Here is a 27,915-nt window from a genome sequence, read left to right on the forward strand (position 1 = left end):
TTGTATCATATTTGGTTCAAATAAAGTGAAACAATAATGTCTCCTTATTGAGTGCTTATATCATGATCTTGCTTCTTCACAAGTTGCCTTTTTGTTTAGAGCTTCCATTTCAGTTGCATGTTTGTCAGGTTATTATCTATCTCTGGATTGTGCCTTACCTAACAACATATTTAATTGCAGCTCGAATATCTGGTGGCAAATTGGAAACCATGGAAGAATGGGATTCTTCCTCCAATCAATCTGATGGATTTTTGTCTGGTTTCCTGAAGAAAGTCAAACGATGGTTCCTTTCCCATTCTCAGCATTTGAACTTCTTTACAATATTAGCCCTAGCTTCGGTTAGTTTCTCTGTTTTAGGTGCCAGTGGTCATTCAAGAAGAATTGCATATTGTTCTGTTTTGTAGTTGGTTGCAGAATTGCTGTTATCTGTTCTGCAGCATTTTCTTAAAGTTGCACGTTTTTCTTTCCTTCTTTCTTTCTCTTTGAGTACATTTGAGCTCCATGTGAAACATTAGGTAGAAAAATGGGCACAAACTTGGTCATGTTTGTGCTAAGCACAGGAGTGTTGGGAGTTCACAACCAAGACTCAGCATTTCAACTGGGCAATTGCTCAGTGTAGTTTTTCAGCATCCCAGTTTTCTGGGTAAGTCGATGCACTTGAACACCTCCCAAGTATGTCTTAATGATTATTTTATTTTAATTTATTTTATTCTCTGGTTGATATATATAATTAAAGTGATAGCTGCCTACCACTTTTTTTGCCTACCGCCAGCCTACCATGAGAAAATGGGCACTTTTGGGTTGTTTTTCGCTAGGAAACGACACTTGAATCATGTTTTTTTATTAAAAAAACATAATTTTTTAAGCCTTGAATATTTATGAAAATTTTAGACTGTTAATTTGTAAATCTTATAAAAACCTGCCTGCATGCTAGAATCAGACGATCCAAAAGTCTATTCCTATAAAGACAAGCATGTAGATAACATCAGTATGGTCAAATATAAGGAAAATATGGAAACACTCTTCAAAAGCCCGGTAAGCTGGTGGTAGGTTAGAAAAGTGGTAGACAACTACTAAAGAAGGTAAGAAACTAATGAGCTAGAAATAATAGGTGCAAGTTGTATGACTCAATCTCACTACATAGATGCGTTCAACATGGTTTGTTTGCCAAGGATCAAGCCTTGGATCATGCTTTTCTGATGTAAAAACATTATTTTTTGAGTTATGGAATTTTGGTACATTGTGGGCTTTTGTTTTTTTAACCCCTTTGAAAACCTAATTACTTGTCATAATCACATGATTCGAAACAAGTTTCCGACTAAAAACCATCTAGATCACGCACACACATATATAGGGATATTATTTCTATCCTAGTGGGTAAGGAACCCCCTAGTTGGAACTTATATTGTGGGGGAGGGGTGGGTTGAACAAATCTGACCTTATGGATGTGCTCATCATCATCAAAACAGTAGGAATCGTCCCTTGGGTCATAGTTTTTTTTACGTAAAAATACATTTTGTTTCATGTTTGAAAATTTGGTATATTGTAGGCCATTGATTTTTCAACCTTCATAAAATCTGATATATGCATTAGAAAAACATGATCAAAAGGTCAGTTTCTACTAAACTTAACATGTAGATCACATCTAAAGGGTTGGATGAGGAAAAAAACTAAAAAAACAAAAAATATTATAATTTTCACCATTGGATTCCTTACCCACGAGGGTAGCAAACATTAGCCCATATATATATATATATATGGATTTATATTTTCTATAATTGATTGTACCTACGATCTAGTTTGAATCTCATGATGCGAGTTGTTTTAGCAATGTAAGTATCGTACGATACATATCGTTACTATGAGAAATAACGATACAATACACACTCATATCTGTGTCGTATCTATTGTACGATACAACCCTTGATCGTACCATATCGTACGATACTCCTTCGACACACTTTAAAAACGACCGAATCATAAATTTTTTTGGGGTTTTAAAGACTTCTTGAGGGTTTACTCCCTCATTTGTGTAGAGGCCATTAGAGGGATATTCACACACCCTAGGAGTTGTGAGAGCGATTTGGGGGCTGATCCGTATAGAAGGGAGATGACTTTTGTGGTTTGCTCTAGTAAGAGTGCATTTTCACCATTTTTTCACTCAAATAAGTACATTAAGGTAAAAAATCTTTATTATGAGAAAAATTACAAAACTATCCTCAAAAAATTTCTTCCTCGGGGGGTGTTGACTCCTTGCAACTCCTCACCAACTTATCGGGAAGTTGGATCTACGAAAAATAGGGATTTATATCAAGGTAGAAATCAGGCTCCACACTTCTCCAACAAAGATGGCATCAGATGATCTGGCATGACAATGAGACACTCAAATAATGAGTGAAAACCAATTAAAAATCGAATGCAACTATTGCCATAATATTTTTATTTATGGAATATGAAAGTATGATTCTTGTGTCATGTTCTTAATTGCAAGATATTTATGTCTTATGCAACTCGTAGAGACATAAATGCTTCCTATGTGATTTTATGGTTGTATTTTGTGCAATTCATCATTGTTTCATGTGTTATGATTTTTTTAGAATTTTTGCTATTTTTTTCTGATTTTTCATAATTTTTTAGAATTTTTGGAATTTTTTTTTAAAAAATTGTGATTTTTTATAGTACATTACGATACAATACTATCGTGGAGATTTCTCCATTCCTTTTCATGAGATGAATCGTGACTTCATGCACAAGATTCAAAAAAAAGAAATTGCAGAGGCTTTCAAGAAAATGAAATCAAGAAGGGCAGTTGGCCCAGATGGTATACCTATCGAGGCTTGGAAATGCTTGAGAGAGAAAGGTTTAGAATGGTTGACAAATCTTTTTAACAAGATTTGGCGGACAAATAAGATGCCTAATGAGTGGAGGAAGAGTACTTTGGTGACTCTATATAAGAATAAGGGTGATATACAAGATTGCACAAACTATCGTGGTATAAAACTCATGAGTTATACTATGAAACTTTGGGAGAGGGTGATTGAGTCTAGGTTGATGAAGGGTTGTCATGTTATCGGAGAATCAATTTGGTTTTATGCCTGGAAGATCAACTATGGAAGCTATACATCTTCTTAGACAACTTATTGAGAGAAATAGAGAGAGGAACAAAGATTTGCATATGGTTTTTATTGATTTGGAGAAGGCATATGATAGAGTACCTACGAACGTTCTCTGGTCGACAATGATGAAGAAAGGTGTTTCTCTCAAGTACATTAATATAATTAAGGATATGTATGAAGGAGTAGTAACCAACATCCGCACATGTGGAGGGGTGACAACCAATTTTCCTATAACGGTTGGGTTACATCAAGGATCTGCTTTAAGCCCTTTCCTATTTGCTATAGTGATGGATGAGCTTACGAGATCAATTCAAGAAAATGTGCCATGGTGTATGTTGTTTGCTGATGATATTGTTTTGATTGATGAGTCTAGAGCTGGGGTTAATGCTAAGCTAGAATTATGGAGACAAACATTGGAAGCAAGAGGTTTTAAGTTGAGTAAGAGTAAGACAAAATACATGAAATGTCGGCTTAGTAAGCAACGAAGTAGTGATGGGAGTGTAGTGAAGCTTGGTGAGCAAGAAATACCGGTGGATGATTGTTTCAAATATTTGGGATTTATCATTCAAAAGTATGGAGAAATTGATGGAGATGTAAATCATAGGATAAAGGTTGGGTGGATGAAATGGAAAAGTGCAACTGGAGTGTTGTGCGATCGTAGAATGCCATTGCGGTTGAAGGGAAAGTTTTATAGGACGACTATTAGGCCCGCTTTACTACATGGTACAGAATGTTGGGCTGCCAAGAGACATCATATTCAAAAAATGAGTGTAGCTGAGATGCGTATGCTGAGATGGATGTGTGAAAATACAATAAAAGATAAGATTCAGAACGAGGAGATACGTAAGAAGGTAGGCGTTGCACCCATTGAAAATAAGATGAAAGAGAATCATTTATGGTGGTTTGGACATATTCGGCAAAGGTCTAATGATGCTCCAGTTAGAAGGATGGAGAAATGGGAAAATATATTAGTTAAAAGAGGTCGGGGTAGGCCTAGGAAGACATCGATGTTGGTGATAGGAAAGGATATGAATGCTTTGAACCTCACCGAGGACATGGCATTGGATATAAATGATTGGAGGAGAATGATTCATGTGAAAGACCGAAAATGATTTTCTTGTTTGGTTTATATCGCTGACCCCAATTGTTTTGGGATGAAGGTGTAGTTGTTGTTGTATTACGATACAATACTATCTTATTATGGGCTCAACCAATACGGGTAACAATACGATAATTACAACCTTGGTTTTGACGCAATCTAACCTGATGGATTGTTCAACATACTTGATTTAGTAGGAAACTATTCTTGGATCATGTTTTTTCGATGAAAAAAACTGAGTCAGGAAAATTTGCTCTGCCTTTATAACCCTTGATTTTTGGATTTGTCGTATAAACCTGGATACAAGTTAGATTTAGGTGATCCAAAAGCCGGTTCCCCACTAAACAAAAACTTGTCGATCACATCTATGTGTTAGATGTGAGAAATTAAAACAAAAAAGGGGCTTCCGCCCATTTACTAGGTCATTTGCACATATGACAAATCTTACTATATATATTGATGCATATCTTCTAGACCATTTATCCCCCCGACCTCTTTAAAAAATGTATTTGCAGAAGTTTTTTGCTTAATTCAAACCTATAGATGTGCTTATATCATTGCTTATTTACTAAATACCATGCTTTGGATTGAATCATTTTAACAAAAAATCTTGATTTTTAGTTAATCAAGTTTTTGATGCAATATATACCGTTGATTTTTTCGTTGAGCTAAAAACACATCTAAACATAAAAAATGCTTAAACTAAATGTTTTGTACTAAATAAAGCATAGAGATCACATCTATGGGTTTAGATTAAACAAAAAATTAATGCAAGTATGTTTTTTAAAGCGATTTTGGATGGTATGGGAGGTAAATGGTCCGGAAAATACACATCACTCTCTATGCTAATCACTTTTCTAGATAACTGCCTAGCTAACTGGGCTTTCAAAGGGGTTTTCCATGTTTTGCTTAAATCTGACCATAGAGATGTGTTCTACGTACTTGATTTTATAAGAATCGACTCTTGGATTATCCGATTCTGATACGCAGGTATATTTTTATAAGGTTTGAAAAATTGACGGTCTAAGATTTTCATAAATATTCAAGGCTTAAAACATCATGTTTTTAATAAAAAATCCAAGTGTCATTTCCTAGTAAATCAACCATGCCGAACACATATGTACGGTCAGATCTAAGTAAAACGTGGGAAAAAAAACCCTTCAAAAGCCTGGTTAGCTGGACGGTTAGCTGAAAAAGTGGTTAGCAGCTACCACCTTCTATATATAATACATGGGATGACAACGGTCTGAAACCCACATTGGGTGACCCTTCCCATAAGGTCAGAGCTGGGTGTTCTCTTTGGTGGGCTTGGGGGGCATCAAGGGCTTTACCAATGGAAGGCTTGCCAATGTGCAGTAGATGATGGGGGAGTTTTCCCTTTGCCTAGTCCCCCCCAAAAAGGAATGCTTTCTCTTCTGTGCAGCCTTACTAGAAGTCATGCTAAGCTCTTGCAATTTTTAGTTATTTCTTTCCATGCTAATCTGCTTCAAGGGATCATGCAGCTGTTGACGTTGATGTTTTTTTTTGTAGGTGCCAAATCCATTGTTTGACCTTGCTGGAATCATGTGTGGACAATTTGCAATTCCATTTTGGGAGTTCTTTCTTGCAACCTTGACAGGAAAGGCAATCATCAAAACTCACATACAGGTATCTTGAATATGTATGTTGCTCCTGCCATCTCAAAGAAGGCTAAAACTGTGATTTCTTCATCTGCTTCTAGCCCTCATGTACTGTCACACCATTTGGCTTGTATGTTGGGTTTCCTGTTGGCAACTCTCAGTTATAGTCTAACATGGATACTTTTGGAACGGTGCTGTACTTGTGTCCACATGGTTGACACTGGTACTGGTATTGGTACTTCATGGGTATGGGCCAGACTACTTTTGGACCCGACTTGATTCAACATGATACCTATCATTCAGGTCTGTTTTAATCCATTTTTAAGATGCATAAAGTGTTGTTTTTATCCATTATATACACACATACACACAAGTGCATAGATACATGAATATTTGCATCTATACTTACATTTTCTAAAAAAATATGCATACATGTTTGTGTGTGTGTATGGCCTTACCCTTGTACCCTCATGGGGCTACCCAACGTACCTGCACTCTTACGAATGTGACAGGTTGTGTTGATGGCAATAAATCCCTCTTCAACTCTAGCTTGATCCTAGTTTTTGCATTTAAACTACACATCCCGTGTTAGACCCTCTGGAAGCTCTGAAGTAGGCTCAAAATAGATATCGGAACGTAGGTTCGGATTTGTAACGGATGAATATTGCAATTTGAGTCCAACAGACTCGAGAGGATAAAACTTTTGATTTTGGACCATGGGACCTATGCTACACGGGTCGGGGGTGCTGAACCCTGCTAGACATGGCGAGGGAGAGATTTGAGGTTTCTCGTGGTTGCAGCTAGGATGAAACAGGGTTAAACGGGTAATCAGGTAGGTGTGGTTTGGGCTTGGTAGGCTTTTCGGGTAAGGTTTTCGTTCCAGAATTGAAAGGGGCTGGTCCAGGGGTTCTAGGGTGATTTAGAGATGTGTGTAAGGGTTTGGTATAGGTTCTAAACAGAGGGTAGGAGTACTAACGGCCAGGGGTTACCAGTTTAGGGAAATTGGGTACCCGACAAGATGTGATTTTGGATTTCGGGTTCTAAAAAAATAACAAAGGCTGAGCCAAGGATATGGAGGGGTTATATAGGTACTTAGAGGTATGTAGCAGGTTGGGATGGAGTTTCCCACGTTCTGTAATTCGGGCACACGATCTACAACACAGAGACAGCAATTGGCTCACCAAAAAAGCGGATACGCATGGTCCGACGTAGCATGAGAGCTTCGGCTCCTCTGGAGGGATGGACGGCTAGCCTTTGGGGGTCTGGTCATGCATGAGTCTCTGATACACACACACACACACACACACACATATATATATATATATATATATATATATATATATATATATATATAGAGAGAGAGAGAGAGAGAGAGAGAGAGAGAGAGAGAGAGAGAGAGAGAGCAATCTTATTCAATTCAATGGTCAAAAGTGGGGTCCCAGACCTCTATTTATAGATTGGAGGTCTGAATTAGGGTTGATAATTATTAAATGAAATTAAGATTATCTCATAAACTCAAAACACCCTCTAGTCGCCAATTTTTTTTTCCTACTAGGCTAAATTAGAATATGAGACTAGAGTCCCATCATGAATTTGACTCCTCACACCCTAAGTCCTAAAATATTAAAAAAGCAAACATAGGTGGATTCTATGCAGCCGCTTCTTCTTGAAAGGAGGGAGAAGGCTCTAGAGAGGTGGGGGACGTCCCACCCTCTTCCTCTGAGTTGCTCCCCTTATGGGCTCCACTTGCTGGCTCCCCTGGCTCTGGTTGGGACACATGTCAGGCTCTTTATTTTTCGTGTCCATTGACTTTTCCACACGTAAAGAGGATATATCATCTGCCATATCATCCTCCTAGGCCACACCTTGACCTGGGAAACCCTGTTTCACTGCTAAGGTAGTGTTTGGATCCTTGAGCGTCAATCCTGCCGAGTTCTCTGGATCTAAGACCGTAACACTTCCACCACGCTCCGAATTACCTTGCCCCCAAGGTTCGAAATTTGGGAACCTCTTCTTCAAGTCGAACTCTCATTCTCATATGGCTGAATCCCTTCCGCCTTGATCCCACTAGACAAGATGTTTTTGCGTCATTTGATTGTACTTCAATAGTCTCTTTGTCTTCAAGATAAAAGTGGTCTGAGGCACACGGTTTTCATCATGGGGCACATCCAGAACAATTGGAGGCTCACCATGGAACGGTTTGAGGGAAGATATGTGGAAGACGGGATGGATATTCACCTCTTCAGGATGTTGACATGCACTTTTTTGTCTTTTTGATTATTAAAATATATGCACAGGTTATTTGATTTTCATGGTTCCCTAGGGAGAAGATTACCTCTCATTATGGTTGAAGAAGCATAAGATGACATGTTGAGGTTTCTACGTATTTTTACCATTCTTTATCCTAAGACTTTTTTTTATCCAGTTTCAGACTAACATTCATCCCAGGTGAATAAAGAATAGCATTTATAATCTTAGACAGAGTAAATGATTGATATTAGTCCAAAATTGAAACAAGAAGTGTCATTCTTCGAACAAATTTATCTCTATGAAGGAGTGATGACTTGTGTTGTAGGCGTCCTCCGCCTAGGGCAAAAAGTGGTGCCACTTGTTTGGGCACTCATACGAAGCAACAGAAGTAGGTCTCTACCTCTTTGTTCACAATCTCCGTTTGCCAATTTGTTTGAGGGTGGTGAGCGGTACTATAGTTCAATTTTGTCCCACTAAGCTTGAATTATGTTGTAACGACCCCAACTCATCTCCGTTGAAAAGTGATTTTTTTTAAACAATTGCGGAAACCATACCCAGAGATTCGGGTTCTTACAGACGTAATACAATCCAAACCACAAGGGATCTTACATTAACCATCAACCAAACTAAATATATTTATTCATCATTTATTCAAGTTTAAGAATAATGATCAAATAAATATCAATAATAATGGAACCACACTGTCCCAACGAAAATGTCAAAAGCAGTCACACAGTCTCGTAGGCTCCCCATGACAATTGGTCTCATCACTGGGTTTTAGAGGCTATGAAAAACATGAAGGGCGTAGGGTCATCCTGCGTACAAATTCCTCTAACAATTCAAACAGACAAGGAAAGCATAAATCAAGTTCATTTAACATTTTTAGAACATAACTACAACAATCTCATAATTCATTTACCATTCAAGCATTTAAAATCACATATTATGCATTAACAATAATTAACATGAAATATGAAATGAAATGGGGATCTTCGAAACATGAGCTTAGATTAACAAGGGCAAGTGTCAAGAATGACACTAAAGCATAACCCTTAAAAAGAGTATAACCGGAAACAAAATAGAAATAAAAATGTATTCTTTATTGATATGAAAAACCAATTGCTTAAGAAGCATTGGAATTAAAATACAAGAGGGGCTGCACCCCTTTATATACACAGCTGAAAGAGGACTCAATAGAGCTATTGGGCACAGTCCAACAACTCTATTTAGAGCTGTTGGAATGTGTCAGTCCAACAGCTCTATTAAGAGTTGTTGGACTTTGTCAGTCCAACAACTCTATTGCTAGTCAAGTCTGGACAGGACTTGACTAGCAACAGTCATTCTAGTTCAAACTGAACTAGATGACATAAAGACAAAAAATAAAAATAAAGGAAAAAATTACAGAAAAGAAAGAAATGAAAAATGCATTTATATATATATATATAATAATATAATATTATTATATATACATATATGTACAGTTTTACATTTTAACACTCCCCCTCAAACTTACGGTACAATGAGCGAAAGTTTGTCTAAGAGAAAGTGAAATCGGGGAGCAGCGAGAGGCTTTGTAAAGAAGTCTGCTAACTGATATTCTGAAGTGACATATGGCAGATCAATTATCCCGTGTAAATATTCCTCTCTGACGTAGTGACAATCCATTTCGATGTGTTTTGGTGCATTCGTGGAATGTTCTGTTACTGGCAATGTAGATCGCACTTTTGTTGTCACAACACATTTGTGAAGCCTTTGTTGCTTCAGCTCCCATGTCAGCAAGCAGTCGTCGGAGCCAAACTACTTCCATGGTCGTGGTTGCCATGGCTCTGTATTCAGCTTCGGTGGATGAGAGAGATACCTTCTGCTGCTTTTTACACCTCCACGAGATTAATGATTCCCCTAAAAAGACACAAAAGCCAGTGGTTGAGTGTCTGTTATTGGGATCACCTCCCCAATCAGCATCAGTATATGCAATTAAATCAAGAGAAGAGGAGGAAGATAAGAAAAGTCCTCGTGAAAGAGAGGACTTGATGTATCTGATAATACGCATGACTGCTCCCATATGAACAGAAGTAGGAGTATGTTGAAATTGACTTGCTGTATGAACAACATGTGCTATATCTGGTCTGGTAATGGATAGATAGGAAAGTGCCCCGACAAGCTGTCTGTAAGGAGTAGGGTCTGCAAGAAGTTCTCCATCATCAATCTTCATTTTAACATTAACAACTTCTGGAGTGTCAACTTTCTTATCATCAGTAATACCAGACCTGAAAACAATATCAAAAGCAAATTTAGTCTGAGATAATAAATATCCTATAGGAGAATAAGCAACTTCAATGCCTAAAAAATATCTCAACAAGCTCAAATCAGTCATTTCAAAATGAGATTTAAGAAGTGTTTTGATTGTTTCAACTCCATGTTTATCGCTTCCGGTGATGATCATATCATCCACATAGAGAAGAAGCACAATGATCCCTGCATCAGAATTCTTAATAAACAAAGCAGTGCCAGTTAAACAGAATTGAAAACCAATATCAATCATAACACGACTAAACCTATCATACCAAGCTTTTGGTGCTTGTTTAAGTCCATAAAGAGTTTTTTCTAAGCGAAGGACTTTACCCTTAGGAATACTTAGACCAGGAGGGGGTTTCATATATACTTCTTCAACTAGCTTTCCATTTAAAAAAGCATTTTTGACATCCATTTGAAAAATAGACCATTTTTTGATAGAAGCTAAGGCAATTAAGGTTCGGACAGTAGTCATACGAGCCACCGGAGCAAAGGTTTCTTCATAATCAATCCCATATTCTTGGGCATAACCTTTGGCTACTAAACGAGCTTTATATCTTTCAAGAGTACCATCACTCTTGGTTTTAATTTTATAAACCCATGGACATCCTATAGTTTTCTTCCCTGGAGGAAGATCTTGAATATTCCATGTAGAAGCCTTTTCAAGTGCATCTAATTCAACTTTCATGGCTTCTATCCATTTGATATCATTTTTTGCTTGAAAATATGTGGATGGTTCTTCATATGAGTGAATTAATGCAATAACTGCCCTATATGTGGGTGAGAAAGACTCGTATGATACAAACTTTCCTGGAGGCCTCGAGATTCGGGATGATTGTCTAGTTGGAATGTTAGAATATTTCTCAAGTGCACATGGAGGATTAGACTCTTGTCGCCTGGAATATTGAATACTAGTATCTCTATGAACTTCTTCATTTTCAACATTAAGATCAATAATTCTTTGATCATCATCAAAGTTATAGTCAAGGTCATATTCATCAGATGTTGATGTTAGATCTAGCAAAAAGGAGTACTCAGTGACGTCTTTTAATTTTCTAAAATCAAAGAAGCTCTCATTTTCAAGAAATGAAACATTTCTAGACACATATAGTTTATTATTTTTGAAGTCAAAACATCTATAACCTTTCTGGTTTTCAGCATGTCCTAAAAAGGCACAGGGAATCGCACGAGGGGAAAGTTTATCATTTTTGTCAGCATGTTCTCAACCACTCATTTTTGAGAAAATACATCCACGTATGTCGGGAGAAATCATCGACAAAAATAACATAGTAAACAAATCCTCCTTTAGAAATTACTGGTGCAGGACCCCAAACATCCGAGTGTATTAATTCAAGTGGTCTTGAAGAGAAAAAGGTTCTGTTCTGAAATGGTAATCTTTTCATTTTACCGAGAATACAATCTTTACAATCAAATGATTCAGAGTTACAAAATTTCCCTAGATTTGGAAAATGTTGGATTTTGGCTATATATGGGTGACCAAGTCTCTTATGCCACAGTTCCAACTCTATTTTTTGAATATTATAACAAAAAGCTTTCTTCGGCATTTCCAAAAAATCCATGTAATAGAGTCCTCCTTCTCTATGGTCTTCCCCAATCAGCTTGCCTGACTGGCGATCCTGTACCCAACAACCATGAGAAGAAAAAGAAATATTACACTCATAATCAGAAATTTGAGATACAGATAAAAGATTTAAATTTAATTTGGGAACATGTCTAATTTCTGGAATAAAAAAATTTTTTGTTTTATAAATTTTTTCAAAATTTCCTATTCCTTCTATTTCAAGAGAAGTCCCATCAGCAATAAAGACCTTTGACACACTTGTTTTATTTTTAACACATTTGGATAGACTTTGATTATTTGGGGTCATATGAAAAGATGCACCAAAGTCAAGAAGCCAAGAAATTTTACCTAGATCAGAAAAAGATGAGGCTGCTGCGCCGGTTGAAGCTTCAGATGAGGAAGAGGCACCTTTGATGAGAGGCTGAAGAATCTCCATTAGTTGGGTCAGGGAAACTGGTGCATCCTGATCTTTAGACTCCGATCCAACAATTGCAGCTCTTTTTTCTCTCAGCTCCTTAAGTTTGGGACATTGTGGCCTGTAGTGTCCCGGTTCATGACAGTGATGACAAATAACTTTCTTTTTATCATAGTCACCATTTTGTCGGTTAAAGTGAGGAGGCCTATATGATCGAACATGATTCCCTGGTCTAGACACGGCTAAAACGGAATCATCTTCAATTTTTAAAGAACCTTTCCGGAGACGATTTTCTTCCATTGTTAACTCTTCAATAGTTTCAACAATAGAAGAAATTTTTCCCCGGTGAAGTAGGGCTGATTTAGTGGTTTCAAATTCCGGCCTTAATCCAGTGATAAACTGGTAAAAATGTTCAGCATCGAGTTGTTTCTGACGAAGCTTGATGTCTTCAGCACAATGCCACTTTGGTTCTAAAAGGGAAAGTTCTTCTCAAAGTTTGGACAACCCATTGTAATATTCACGAATAGTTTTGTCTCCTTGTGTCATCATTCGAACTTTTTCTTGGAGGTTGCACACGTGTGCAATATCTTTAAGGGAATACATATTCTTAAGGTATTCCCATGCCTTATCGGCATGATCAAATTTGGCAAGACTTGAGCATTTTTTAATGTCAACGCTATTGATAAGCCATGACATTATCTTCGCATGAGATATTCTCCATTCTTTCCATTTCTTCTCGTATGAGGCAATAGCCTTGATTTTCTCTTCTTCCGATAGAGGGACCTCTTTATCTCCTTCCTTTTTAGTAAGAGATAGCTTAGGTTCCGAATCGGAACCATCCACAATCCCCCATAAGCCTTTTCCCCATATATGGTGCTTCATGATTGAAGCCCATGTTACATAGTTCGTATCACTTAGTTTCATAGGCATGATGGTGACTTTATCATTGTCATCCATCGATTACAAGGAGAGAAAGAATAGGGATAGAAGAGAAACAAGAAGGAAAATGAAAGAGAAAAAAAAAACAATACAACAAGATGTGAAAGCTTCTCCAATGAAGTGATAAAACACTTCTCTTCAAGTGGTGAACACTTTTGCAAACGAGCACGGAAACCGAGGCAGCTTTTCCTCAAGATTTAGTACTTCCGCGGCTCTGATACCATGAAATGAAATGGGGATCTTCGAAACACGAGCTTAGATTAACAAGGGCAAGTGTCAAGAATGACACTAAAGCATAACCCTTAAAAAGGGTATAACTGGAAACAAAATAGAAATAAAAATGTATTCTTTATTGATATGAAAAACCAATTGCTTAAGAAGCATTGGAATTAAAATACAAGAGGGGCTGCACCCCTTTATATACACAGCTGAAAGAGGACTCAATAGAGCTGTTGGGCACAGTCCAACAGCTCTATTAAGAGTTGTTGGACTGTGTCAGTCCAACAGCTCTATTGCTAGTCAAGTCTGGACAGGACTTGACTAGCAACAGTCATTCTAGTTCAAACTGAACTATATGACATAAAGACAAAAAATAAAAATAAAGGAAAAAATTACAGAAAAGAAAGAAATGAAAAATGCATTTATATATATAATAATATAATATTATTATATATACATATATGTACAGTTTTACATTTTAACAAAATACAATAAGTAACATTTGCATGAACTAATGCGGAATAGTAAATATGCATGAAATCAATGCACATGCATGAACAACCTATTAAGTTATTATGCGAGTTTTCTTTTGTATGCATGTCCCTTTTAAATCCACACAATTTTAGTTTCACTTTTCATTAAAACTCGCGGATACTTAAAACAGGCACAACAAATTCTTGAAGTTCAGGTTAGGTTTCCAGTTGTAGCTTAACACACAATTTGTATTTTATTACTGGGTTATACACTTGACCCTCGACCGATATCAACAATCAACACTATCCATCAGAACATTAGAAATCAACATCTAATGTTGAAACACCAGAGAAATCAACATCCACTGATGCCACTTTATTGATATATCAATAACAACAACTGTGTCTACACACACCCTTAGGCAAAGCGGCATAATCTCTCTAAAATCGTGGCCAAGAGGCGAACCACCGTATCGAGTTTATGAGCACAATATCATACGGAGTTTTATTATCTTCACGATTCTCCAAAACTGCCATACAGGATTCCCATATTGTGGAAGGAACATTCAGAAAGAAAATATTAATTACACTATTTTATCTCTTTTATTTTTTATCAAAAGACGGGTTCTTTACAAAAACTTCATTTTGCAAATCAACATGCAAAACACAACACTGGACCTTTGTCCGTTACAAAATTTAACAGGGCAATTAATTTAGAAATCAATAGTTTCAAATGGATTTTGCAATGCGCAAAATAAAACTTAGAGCAACACCTGCTCGTGGCCCACAGTGGTTCACATTAGACCATTACTGCATCTTATGCAAAAACCACAATGAGCATGCAACTTATGTAATCATTCAACACGCTCACAAATGCATATTCATGCATATATAATAAGAATGTACATGTACAACAATTTCATATGCATATGAACACACGCTTGAAACATACATTTTGTTCTCATGTTTTATCTCATGCCTGCTAAATTATGTTGTTTTGATATGCATATATATATGTATATGTATATATGTATACATATACATATGGTGTAAACCGAAATACCCATCAAGGGTATTACGGTACTTTCACTGTAATGGGCATCAACCCAATAGGGGCTGACAACCCTTTTTTATCCCCTTTTTATTTTCTTTCATTCTTTTTTGTATTTTTTAAAGTTACTTTTTGGGTCATTGGGAGCAGCTCCAATATGACTGTTGGAGCTGCTCCCAACAGTCAGAATTCTGACCGTTGGAATTCTGACTGTTGGGAGCAGCCCAACAGTCACATTGGGCTGCCCCAACAGCCCCCTCATGTTCTATAAATTGGCCTTGAAGGCCTTGTATTTTTGTATCACTCTCTTGAGAGATTATATGCAATATTAATTTTGTTAGACCCTTGTGTGGGTGGTTCGGTGATTCAATCAAGCATACCACTTGATTGAAAGTGTGTTCTTACATGTTCTTGCATGTGTATCGGATTCAATCCACTTCATTACAATGCCTATCCTTCAAGCATGCATATGATCATATTGATGCAATAGTCAGTAACTTAAAAAAAAATTCAAGTGTTCATAATATGCACATCTATGCCATTATTGTGTTAAATCTCATGATCATGAAAACAACCGTTACTTTTGTCAAATCTGTCAACTCGGGCTATGACACTTAGCTACCGAGCCCGGAGCTATGCTGCCCGCACACGGGACAGCACTGAGACTGCATTGGCAATCGATTGGGCTTAGACAACATGGTCACAGCTCCAGCTGACGACCCTATGCAGTCTCATGTTAATTTCTGCGTATGTGTGATGACTCCTTTTTTTTACCTAGATCACAGACTCTTGGTACTATATAGTACGGAATGTTGGGCTGCCAAGAGACATCATATTCAAAAAATGAGTGTAGCTGAGATGCGTATGCTGAGATGGATGTGTGGAAATACAATAAAAGATAAGATTCAGAACGAGGAGATACCTAAGAAGGTAGGCGTTGCACCCATTGAAAATAAGATGAGAGAGAATCGTTTACGATGGTTTGGACATATTCGACGAAGGCCTAATGATGCTCCAGTTAGAAGGATGGAGAAATGGGAAAATATATTAGTTAAAAGAGGTCGGGGTAGGCCTAGGAAGACATGGATGGAGGTGATAAGAAAGGATATGAATGCTTTGAACCTCACCGAGGACATGGCATTGGATAGAAATGAATGGAGGTGAAGGATTCATGTGGAAGACCCATAATGATTTTCTTTGTTGGTTCATATCGCCGACCCCAATTGTTTTGGGATGAAGGCGTAGTTGTTGTTGTTGTTGTTTTGTTGTAGATCACGGACTCTTAGTGTAATTTCATGACTCATGAATAGCCACATAAGGATGCATGGTAGTCATATAAAAACTTGCCCGACAGTTACATGAAAGCATGCATAACTGTCCAATCATAAGTAAGAATATATAATCTGGACATGGGTAAACACATGAATCCGAATTTTCAACATGCATAAATCTGCACATTCAATGTATAAATCTGAGTATTTAATATGTATAAATCTGAATATTTAACTTGTAAAAATATGAACATGTAACATGTAGAAATATACAACAACAACAACAACTACGCGTTCATCCCAAAACAATTGGGGTCGGCGATATGAACCAAAAAAGAAAATCATTCTGGGTCTTCCACATGAATCCTTCTCCTCCAATCATTTTTATCCAATGCCATGTCCTCGGTGAGGTTCAAAGCATTCATATCCTTTCCTATCACCTCCATCCATGTCTTCCTAGGCCTACCCCGACCTCTTTTAACTAATATATTTTCTCATTTCTCCATCCTTCTGACCGGAGCATCATTAGGCCTTCGCCGAATATGTCCAAACCACCGTAAACGATTGTCTCTCATCTTATTTTCAATGGGTGCAACGCCTACCTTCTTACGTATCTCCTCGTTCTGAATCTTATCTTTTATTGTATTTCCACACATCCATCTCAGCATACGCATCTCAGCTATACTCATTTTTTGAATATGATGTCTGTTGGCAGCCCAACATTCCGTACCATATAGTAAAGCGGGCCTAATAGTCGTCCTATAAAACTTTTCCTTCAACCGCAATGGCATTCTACGATCGCACAACACTCCAGTTGCACTTTTACATTTCATCCACCCAACCTTTATCCTATGATTTACATTTCCATCAATTTCTCCATACTTTTGAATGATAGATCCCAAATATTTGAAACAATCATCCATCGGTATTTCTTGCTCACCAAGCTTCACTACACTCCCATCACTACTTCGTTGCTTACTAAACCGACATTCCATGTATTCTGTCTTACTCTTACTCAACTTAAAACCTCTTGTCTGTCTCCATAATTCTAACTTAGCATTAACCCCAGCTCTAGACTCATCAATCAAAACAATATCATCAGCAAACAACATACACCACTGCACATTTTCTTGAATTGATCTCGTAAGCTCATCCATCACTATAGCAAATAGGAAAGGGCTTAAAGCATATCCTTGATGTAACCCAACCGTTATAGGAAAATTGGTTGTCTAACATGTAGAAATATGAACATGTTAAATTCTGAATATTTAACATGTAGAAATATGAACATGTAACATGTCTAAATCTGAATATCTAACTTGTAAAAATCTGAACACGTAACATTTAAAAATCTGAATATTTAACATGTGAAAATCAGCATATGTGACATGTATAAATTTGAACATTCGATATGTATAAATCTGGACTTTTAACAATTATGAATCTAAGCATCTAACATGGGATATATATATATTATGTTTTTTTGACCAACCCACCCAGCTGACTGCAGTCGGCTGGGAAGGAAAGCTTTTTAAGTCTGCCCAGCCAACTGCAGTCGGCTGGGCTGACAGTATTTAGAAACTGTCGGCTGGGCTTAACATCCTTAGGAACTGCCTTAACAAAAGCCGTTTCCTTTTTTTCCCTTTTATAAAACCTGTTTACCAGTTTTTTTTTGTTATAGAAAAATCTGCCCATTCGATTGCAGTGGAGTTGGCTATGCATTTTGGGGAAACTGCCCGGCTGACTGCATCAGCTCGGCTGTTTCAATAGATTCCCAGCAAAAAAAAATCAGTCTCATGGTCAATTCGGAATTCAATCTCACCTAGAAATTTACAAAATTTGTGCTTTGGGTGACATTATGTAAAACATGAACAGTGTTACGGCATACCTAAACAGCCACACAAATATTTTACATAACTAGTCCGAAGAATCGTCAAGTCACAGGCTGAAAATCAGCTACTCATTCCTGTATACCTTAATAACAGTTATTAAAATATAATACACTCAGGCCTATGACAGGCCTGGTTTGGATTAGACCTGATCCAAACCAGTCCATCGCGGGTTAGGGTTAACCTTAGCCTAGCCCCACTCACTTATATATATATATATATATATATATATATATATATATATATATATATATATATATATATATATATATATATATATATATATATATATATATATATATATATATATATATAAAGATGCTGCGGCAGACTCGGTTTGGGTTGAATCTAGCCCAAACCGTGGCTGCATCTTATATGAACCGAGTATTATATAGGTATCTCTCTCTCTCTATATATACACACACACACACACACACACACGTGTCTTGACACACACACACACACAAAGTCTGCAATCGATCACTCAATACGTTCCAAGCGGTTCCCTTGCTTTCGCTCAGTTGATGTTGCTGAAAAGCTCAACTTGCGTCTGTTCAGCGACCGTCCGGGCTTGTTCGACATGCTTGCAGATCTCCTGTTTTATTAATGTTGGAGGGCAATGGTTGCTCCATTTGAACAAGTTTGCTCTGATACCAATCTGTTAGACCCTATGAAAGCTTCGAAGTAGAAAGTTTGGAAGAGAGACTCGAACATAAGTCTAGATTTGTAATGGATGAATATTGCAATTTGAGCCCAACAGACTCAAGGGGATCAAACCTATTATTTTTGGATCGTGGGACCTGTGGTACACGTGTCAGTGGTGTTAAACCTTGCTGGATACGGTGGGAGAGAGGTATGAGGTTTCACGTAGTTGCGGCTATGGAAAAACAGTGAGAAACATGGTTAAATGACTAATCAGGTAGGTGCAGTTTGGGTTCGGTAAGTGTTTTGGGTAATATTTTCAGTCTAGAATCGAAGGGACCTAGTCTAGGGGGTTCTAAGGTGACATAGGGACATGTGTAAGGGAACAGTATAAGTGCTAAACAAAGGGTAGGGGTGTTAATGGTCAAGGGTTACTGGTTTAGGTAAATCGGGTACCCGAAAGAATGCAATTTTAGATTTTGGGTTTTAGAAAAATAACAAAGGCTGAACTAAGGATATGAAGGGGTTACAGAGGTACCTTAGAGATCAGTAGCAGGCCAGGATGGAGTTCCCCACATCATGGAACTCAGACACATGATATGCAATGTGGAGATGCTGATTGGCTCACCGGAAAAGCGGATACACACGGTCTAGGGTAGCCCGAGAGCTTGGGCTCCTCTAGAGGGATGGACAGCTAGCCCTTGAGGGTCTGGTCTCTGGGTGAGTATCTGATATATATGAAGTATGCAGAAATACAAAGAATTCATAATGCATTCACAATGTCCTATAATGGACAAATACAAGAGAGAGATATAAGAGAGAAGTCCACTATGGGACAATATGAACAAGCCTTAAAGAAGACAACAAATAAAATAATAATGCTCTTATTAAAATGGAGCTCAAGAGATTGAAGAATACAAGGGCAGAGGCCCCTATTTATACAAGTGAGGAGTGGCCAAAAAGGAGTCATTGGGGGCTCCCCATAGGGACGTTGGGGTCCCAACGGTCATAAATATGACCGTTGGGGTCCCAATGTCCTTATGTGGGACCCCAATGGTAGCTTAAAAAAAAGAAATAAAAGAAAATGATAAATTAAAAAAGGTATTTAACAAAAAATAGTTGTTTCTAAAACAACTATGTGAAATGACGAAAATACCTCTGTCATGTATTTCACACACACGCGCGCGCGCACACACACACTATATATATATATATGTGTGTGTGTACATATATTTTAACACCCCAGATGTGACATATGGCAGGGTGTCTGTCCTTGAATATTCATCACGAACATAGTGACAGTCCATCTCTATGTGCTTGGTGCGCTCATGGAAGGTGTGATTGCTAGCAATATAAATAACACTTTTGTTGTCGCAACACAACTTCGAAGGTCCAGAGATGTCTACACCCATATCTTTGAGAAGACTTTATATCCATACAAGTTCCATTGTTGTAGTTGCCATAGCCCTGTATTCAGCTTCAGTAGAGGATAGCAAAACTTTTTGCATCCACAGGCAATTAAAGAATCTCCTAAAAATACACAAAAACCCAGTAGTTGAGATTCTATCATTAGGGTTACCTCTCCAATCTGCATAAATATAAACAAGTAAATTTAAAAAAGATGTTGAGGATATAGATAACCCTTTAGTGATGGTATTTTTGATGTATCTGACAATCCGTAAAACGGCACTCATATGCACAATTATAGGATCGTGCTGAAACTGGCTAGCAGAGTGAAGAGCATGCACAATGTTTGGTTTGGTAATGGTCAGATATGTGAGAGAACCAATAAGTTGTCTGTAGGGTGTGGGATCTTCTAAAAGAACACCATCGTCTAAGCCTTAATTTAGTATTGATCACTTTAGGAGTATATGTTAAAAATGTAATATATACATATATATGTATATATATATATATTTTGTTATTTTATTATTTTTATCTTTATAGTGTTTTTTTGTATCTAGTTCAATAGGAACTAGATACACTCTTCGGTCAAGTTCCAACAAGGAACTTGACTGAAGTGTAGCTGTTGGACTCTAGTCCAACGACTATAATAAGAGCCGTTGGACTCTCCAATGTCTCTTTTGAGGACTTGCTTCTCTTAGTATAAATAGGGGTGAACCCCTTCAATATAACTCACTTCTTCAAATGCTTCTTAAGCATTTTGTGTATTGAATAAAATATTATTCTTTTCAAGTGTTCTTCCATTTATACCCTTTCATGGGTTATGCTTGTAGTGTCTCCGTTAGACATTTGTTGTGAGTTTCTTCGTACATTTGTGGAAGACCACCATTTCCTTACATGGTATCAAAGCCGTGAAGATCTTTTGATTGTGGAAGATTCCCACCTCATTCTCTGTGCCTTCTTTACAAAAGTAATTTATTTTTTTGTTCGTGATTCAAGTAATCCTTTTTTGAAGAAGGAAAGCCCTTGGGGAAAAGTTTGGCTACAAATTTTGTATTTACACTCATTTTTTCTCTTCTTTTCTCTCTTTTTTGCTTCTCTGCTCTTCTCCTATCTCTCTTTTCTTTTTTGTAAAAGATGGATGATAATGATAAGATCACCATCATGCCCATGAAATTAAATGACACAAATTATGTAATGTGAGCTTTGATCATGAAGCACCACATTTGGGGAAAAGGGTTGTGGGGGTATACTGGATGGTTTTGATTCGGAACCTAAACTAGTTCTCACAAAGGTTGAGAATGATAAAGAAGTACCTCTATCGATAGGAGAAACGGATAAAGCTATAGCAATATATGAGAAAAAATGGAAGAAATGAAGGATAGGGCACACCAAAATTATGTCATGGCTAATCAATAACGTTGACATAAAGAAATGCTCTAGCTTTGCCAAATTTGAGCATGCTAATAAAGCTTGGGAATATCTTAAAAACATGTATTCCCTTCAAGCTTGGGAATATCTTAAAAACATGTATTCCCTTCAAGCTTGGGAATATCTTGAAACAATCATCCACCGGTATTTCTTGCTCACCAAGCTTCACTACACTCCCATCTCTACTTCGTTGCTTACTAAACCGACATTCCATGTATTCTGTCTTACTCTTAATCAACTTAAAACCTCTTGCTTCCAATGTTTGTCTCCATAATTCTAACTTAGCATTAGTTGGGGTTAAGCTTGGTGAGCAAGAAATACTAGTGGATGATTGTTTCAAATATTTGGGACCTATCATTCAAAAGTATGGAGAAATTGATGGAGATGTAAATAATAGGATAAAGGTTGGGTGGATGAAATGTAAAAGTGCAATTGGAGTATTGTGCGATCGTAGAATGCCGTTGCGGTTGAAGGAAAAGTTTTATAGGACGACTATTAGGCCCGCTTTACTATATGGTACAGAATGTTGGGCTGCCAAGAGACATCATATTAAAAAAATGAGTGTAGCTGAGATGTGTATGCTGAGATGGATGTGTGAAAATACAATAAAAGATAAGATTCAGAACGAGGAGATACGTAAGAAGGTAGGCGTTGCACCCATTGAAAATAAGATGAGAGAGAATCGTTTACGGTGGTTTGGACATATTCGGCGAAGGCCTAATGATGCTCCAGTTCGAAGGATGGAGAAATGGGAAAATATATTAGTTAAAAGAGGTCGGAGTAGGCCTAGGAAGACATGGATGGAGGTGATAGGAAAGGATATGAATGCTTTGAACCTCACCGAGGACATGGCATTGGATAAAAATGATTGGAGGAGAAGGATTCATGTGGAAGACCCAGAATGATTTTCTTTTTTGGTTCATATCGCCGACCCCAATTGTTTTGGGATGAAGGCGTAGTTGTTGTTTGTTGTTGTATGTATTCCCTTTAAGATATTACACGTGTGTAATTTGCAAGACAAGGTTTGGGTAATGACTCAAAAGGATAAAACCATTAGAGAATATTACAATGAGTTGTCCAAACTTTGAGAGAAATTGGCACTCTTAGAGCCAAAATGGCTTTCTTTATCGAGGTAAAGTTCTCTCTATTGTTGATACTATAGAGGAATTGACTATGGAAGAAAACAGTCTTAGAAAAAATACTTCAAAATCGGAAGATGATTTTTTGTTATTTTATTTTTTAACTTTTGTTATTTTTATTTTTATCTTTATAGGTGTTTTTTGTATCTAGTTCAATAGAAACTAGATACACTCTTCAGTTAAGTTCCTATTGAACTAGATTCCAACGTCTTTGTTGAGGACTTGCTTTTCTTAGTATAAATAGGGGTGAACCCCTTTAATATAACTCACTTCTTCAAATGCTTGAGCATTTTGTGTATTGAATAAAATATTATTCTTTTCAAGTGTTCTTCCATTTATACCCTTTCATGGGTTATGCTTATAGTGTCTCCAATAGATATTTGTTGTGAGTTTCTTCGTACATTTATGGAAGACCTTAATTTCCTTACAGTCTCCACCCTCTGAAATCCCAGATTTGGAACATATATTTGCAGTAAGCTTCATTTGCAAAAGTATATAACTTCTTGGAGAGTATGCAACTTCAATGCCCAAGAAATATCTTAAGACTCCTAAGTCAAACATATCAAAGTTATCTTTTAACATTGCAAATACCAACTTGATCATTTCCAGTAATAATCATATCATCAACATATAATAAAAGCACAATAATACTAGATCCTGCATTTTTAACAAAGAGAGCAGTGTCAGTGTAGCATGGGCGAAAACATAGATTAATCATGACATTACTAAATCTATCATACCAAGCCTTAGGAGCTTGCTTAAGACCATATAATGCTTTTAAGAGTTTAAGAGTTTGACCTTGTCCAACATTATATCTCGGCAAAGGATCCATATAAACTTCTTCATTTGGTTTTCCATTAAGAAAGACATTTTTAACATCTAATTGATATATAGGCCATTTTTTATTGATGCTACAACTATTAATGTTCTAACACTAGTCATTCTAACTACGGGGGGCAAAGGTTTTCTCATAGTCAATACCATATTCTTGTGAATATCCCTTAGCTACTAATCTTGCCTTATATCATTCTAAGAAACCATCATTTTTAGTCTTAACTTTAAAAACCCATCGACATCCAATAGGTTTTTTGTTTGAAGGAAGATCGACTATTTTTCAAGTGTTAGCCCTTTTGAGAGCATCTAGTTCTATTTTTATGACTTCAATCAAATGTGGAACATTTTCTGCTTGATTATAATGGGTTGGTTCTGTTAAAATATGTAATCTCATATAATATCTCATATGTAATCTCATAGACATGTAATGTTTTATCTCCTTTCTAGTTAGGATTTTTCGTTTAATTAATTCTAGTTAAAATACAACTAGAATTAGCCAAACCAGTCCATCATTGGACTGCTTTGGCCTTTACCTTTTTGACTAGTCAAAAAGGTACCTTTTTGACCAAGTCAAAAAGGTAAATCCAAAAAGAGTTGTTGGACTCCCCAACAGCTCTATTAGAGCCGTTGGAGAGTCCAACATCTCTCTTAAGGCTTCTCTCTACTTCTCTATAAATATGGGGCTATTCCCCTTGTAAATACTTACTCTTGTTTTGGGTTTTTATCTCAAATCAATAAAATTGTTTATTTTTCATTTTTATACCCGTTTCGGGTTGTGTGTATTCTTAAGTTCTCTTTGTGAATCTTTGTGGTTCTTATGATGTATTTGTGAGAACTTGTTGAGAGACATTTGTTGTAGCGTATTTTTCACTTTCTTACATGGTATCAGAGCAAGGTCGGTGGACGTGTATTGGGAAGCGTGCCATGCAACTACTCTTCAAGAAAGTGAAGTCTCTTTGAAGGAGTGCTCATGTGTAGCCTTGAAGGGCGTGGAAGGCTACTTATTTTCGATCTTTGTGGTTAAAATATTCCTCTTCCCACTTGCTTTTCTTCTTCCCCTCTCATTCCCAAGCTTGTAAAATGGATGACAATGATAATGTCACCATTAAGTCCATAAAACTTAACGATTCAAACTATGTAACATGGGCTTCAATCATGAAACATCTTATTTGGGGAAAGGGTCTATGGGGCTTAGTTGATGGAACCGATAAGGAACCTAAACTAACGCTCACTAAAGAAGAAGGTGGAAGAGAAGTACCTCTTTCGGAGGTGAAAAAAACTAAGCCCATCTCCACATATGAAAAAGAATGGAAAGAATGGAGAATGGGTCACGCTAGGATCATGTCTTGGCTAATTTCTAGTGTAGACATAAAGAAGTGTTCAAGTCTCGCAAAATTTGAACATGCTAATGATGCGTGAGAATATCTTAAGAGAATGTATTCTCTTAAAGATATTGCTCATATATGTAACTTACAAGAAAAGGTTCGGAATATGGTTCAAGGAGAGAGAAGTATTAGAGAATACTACAATAGCTTATCCGAACTATGGGAAGAGTTGGCTCTTCTTGAACCAAAGTGGCATTGTCCACAAGACATTGAGCTTCACCAAAATCAAGTAAATGCGGAGCATTTTTTTCAATTTATAAATGGGTTGAGACCCGAATTTGAATCAACCAAGTCCGCTCTTCTACATCGGGGAAATGTTCCCTCTATTGAAGATACCATTGAAGAGCTAAGTATGGAAGAAAATAGACTCAAGAAACGAGTCGACAAAAGCGATGATGATACAATTTTAGTTGTATCTAGACCAGGTAATCACATTCTCACATACAAACCTCCACATATTGGGAGAATAAACAATGAAAGGCAAGGAGGTGATTTTGAAAGGAGAAAAGTTATTTGTTATTACTGTCATGAACCCGGACATGTTAAAACTTACTGTCCAAAGTTGAAAAAATCTTATGAGAAGAAGGTAGCTGTTGTTGAATCAAAAGAATCAAATGAGACATCCATTGAAAACATGTCCCTGTCTCAGCTGGTGGAGGCCCTACAACCTCTTCTTAAAGGAACTTCTCCCTCAGCTGGAGTTGCGATATCTTCTGTTGGCACCTCCGATCCAGGTAAACCCCTATGGCTTCTTGACTCTGGTGCTTCTTTTCACATGACACCAAATTTAAAATTACTGTCGCATTGTTATGACTCAAGTGGATCGAGTGTCTTTACTGCGGATGGAACATCCCTTGAGATAAAAGGAATAGGAAATTTCGAAAATAACTCTCAAAACTCAAAAGGATTTTGTGTTCCAAAGATTAGATATATCCCCAAACTTAATCTAAATCTCTTATCTGTTTCTCAATTAACTGATCATGGGTGTAATGTTTCCTTCTCTTCTCATGATTGTCAAGTACAGGATCACCAGTCAGGGAAGCTGATTGGAGAAGGCCATAGAGAATGAGGCTTATATTACATGAATTTTTTGGAATTACCCAAGAAAACATTATGCTGCAATGTTAAAAAAGTAGGCTTGGATCTTTTAGACCAAAGATTTGGTCACCCTTGTATATCCAAGCTTCAGTACTTTCCAAACATGGAAAAAATTTGTAATTTTGAAACTTTCACTTGTGAAAAATGTATTCTTGGAAAAATGAAACGACTAGCATTTCAAGAAAGAACTTTTGTCTCCACTCGACCACTTGAATTAATTCACTCTGATGTTTGGGGTCCTGCACCAGTTACGTCAAAAGGTGGGTTTTTATACTATGTAATTTTCGTGGATGACTTTACACGATATACCTGGATTTACTTTCTCAAACACAAATTTGAAGTGTTCTCTTTTTTTCAAATATTTCATAATATGGTCAAAAATCAATTTAAGAATGATATTTCAATATTTTGCACTGATTCAGGGGGAGAATTTTTATCAACTGAATTTAAAGAATATTTAAACTCACATGGAATTTCACACCAAAAATCTTGTCGCTATACCCCTCAACAAAATGGGTTAGCTGAGAGAAAACACAGACACATTATAGAAACAACTAGAACACTACTTATCACACATCAAGTTCCTAAAGTTTTTTGGGCCGAAGCTATTTTAACTGTTGTGTATCTTATTAATAGGATGCCCTCATCCTCAATAAAGAATATTTCTCCTACTGAAAAGCTTTATAAACAAAAACTTGATTATTCTAGACTGAGGGTGTTTGGGTGCAAGTGCTTTGTTTTTACAGATAAGAATGATAAATTCTCTCCCCGTGCTATACCCTGTACTTTTTTAGGATATGCAAATAATAAAAAAACGATACATATGTTTTGACCCTAAAAAAACAAGTTATACGTTTCAAGGAATGTATCCTTTCTAGAAAATGAAAGTTTTTTTGAAAACAAAAATTCTACTGAAATAGATGAGTATTCCTTCTTGTTGGATTTAGTTCCAAAGGATAGTGAAAGAGAAATTGATCTAGATGATCAGATGGATGTGATTGATTCTGATCCTCATAGAAATAGTCAAGATTGTATTCAATACTCTAGACGAGGAAATTTAGAAAGACAGTGTGCCCTGGATAAATACACAAGGGAACATGAATCTGCCTCTTCATCTAGAAAATCCACTAGGATCTCGAGGGTTCCTACAAAGTTTGTGTCATATCAGTCTTTTTCACCAAAACATCAAGCCTTTATTGCTCTAATTCATTCCTATGAAGAACCTCCCAGTTATAATATAGCCAAGGATCAACCAGAATGGGTCAAGGCTATGAAAGTCGAATTAGAAGCCTTAAAAAAAGCAAATACTTGGACCATTCAAGACCATCCTCCAAACAACAAGAAACCTATTGGTTGTCGCTGGGTGTACAAGGTGAAAACTAAGAGTGATGACACTCTTGAAAGATTCAAGGCCCGGTTGATGGCAAAAGGCTATTCTCAAGAATATGGAATAGACTATGAAGTGACTTTTGCCTCAGTAGCTAGAATGACCACTGTTAGAATCCTAATAGCTTTTGCATCAATAAATGGATGACATATCTTTCAAATGGATGTTAAAAATGCTTTTCTAAATGAAACTTTAGCTGAAGAAGTATACATGGACCCACCACCAGGAATGAATATACCTAAAGGGAAAACACTTCGCCTAAACAAGGCTTTATATGGTCTCAAGCAAGCTCCAAAAGCTTGGTATGATAAGTTTAGTAAGGTTATGCTTGATTTTGGTTTTCGATTTTGTCTTACTGACACAACTTTGTTTGTTAAGAA

At 36.9% G+C, this 27,915-nt stretch overlaps 1 protein-coding gene across 3 annotated transcripts in view; it reads left to right on the plus strand.

Annotated features, from left to right (window-relative positions):
• The window catches only part of LOC149815952 (vacuole membrane protein KMS1-like), an 84,250-nt gene that overhangs the window by 48,987 nt on the left and 7,348 nt on the right, over positions 1-27,915 (plus strand). For all 3 annotated transcript variants that reach the window (XM_089989443.1, XM_089989444.1, XM_089989442.1), the window contains exons 5-6: positions 181-338; positions 5,746-5,862. In XM_089989443.1, coding sequence (XP_089845569.1) covers positions 181-338; positions 5,746-5,862 — 275 coding nt within the window. The remainder of the gene's footprint in view (positions 1-180; positions 339-5,745; positions 5,863-27,915) is intronic.

The sequence above is a fragment of the Nuphar pumila genome, chromosome 15, assembly GCF_984573655.1.
Source record: "Nuphar pumila chromosome 15, dmNupPumi1.hap1.1, whole genome shotgun sequence".
Lineage (NCBI taxonomy): Eukaryota > Viridiplantae > Streptophyta > Magnoliopsida > Nymphaeales > Nymphaeaceae > Nuphar > Nuphar pumila.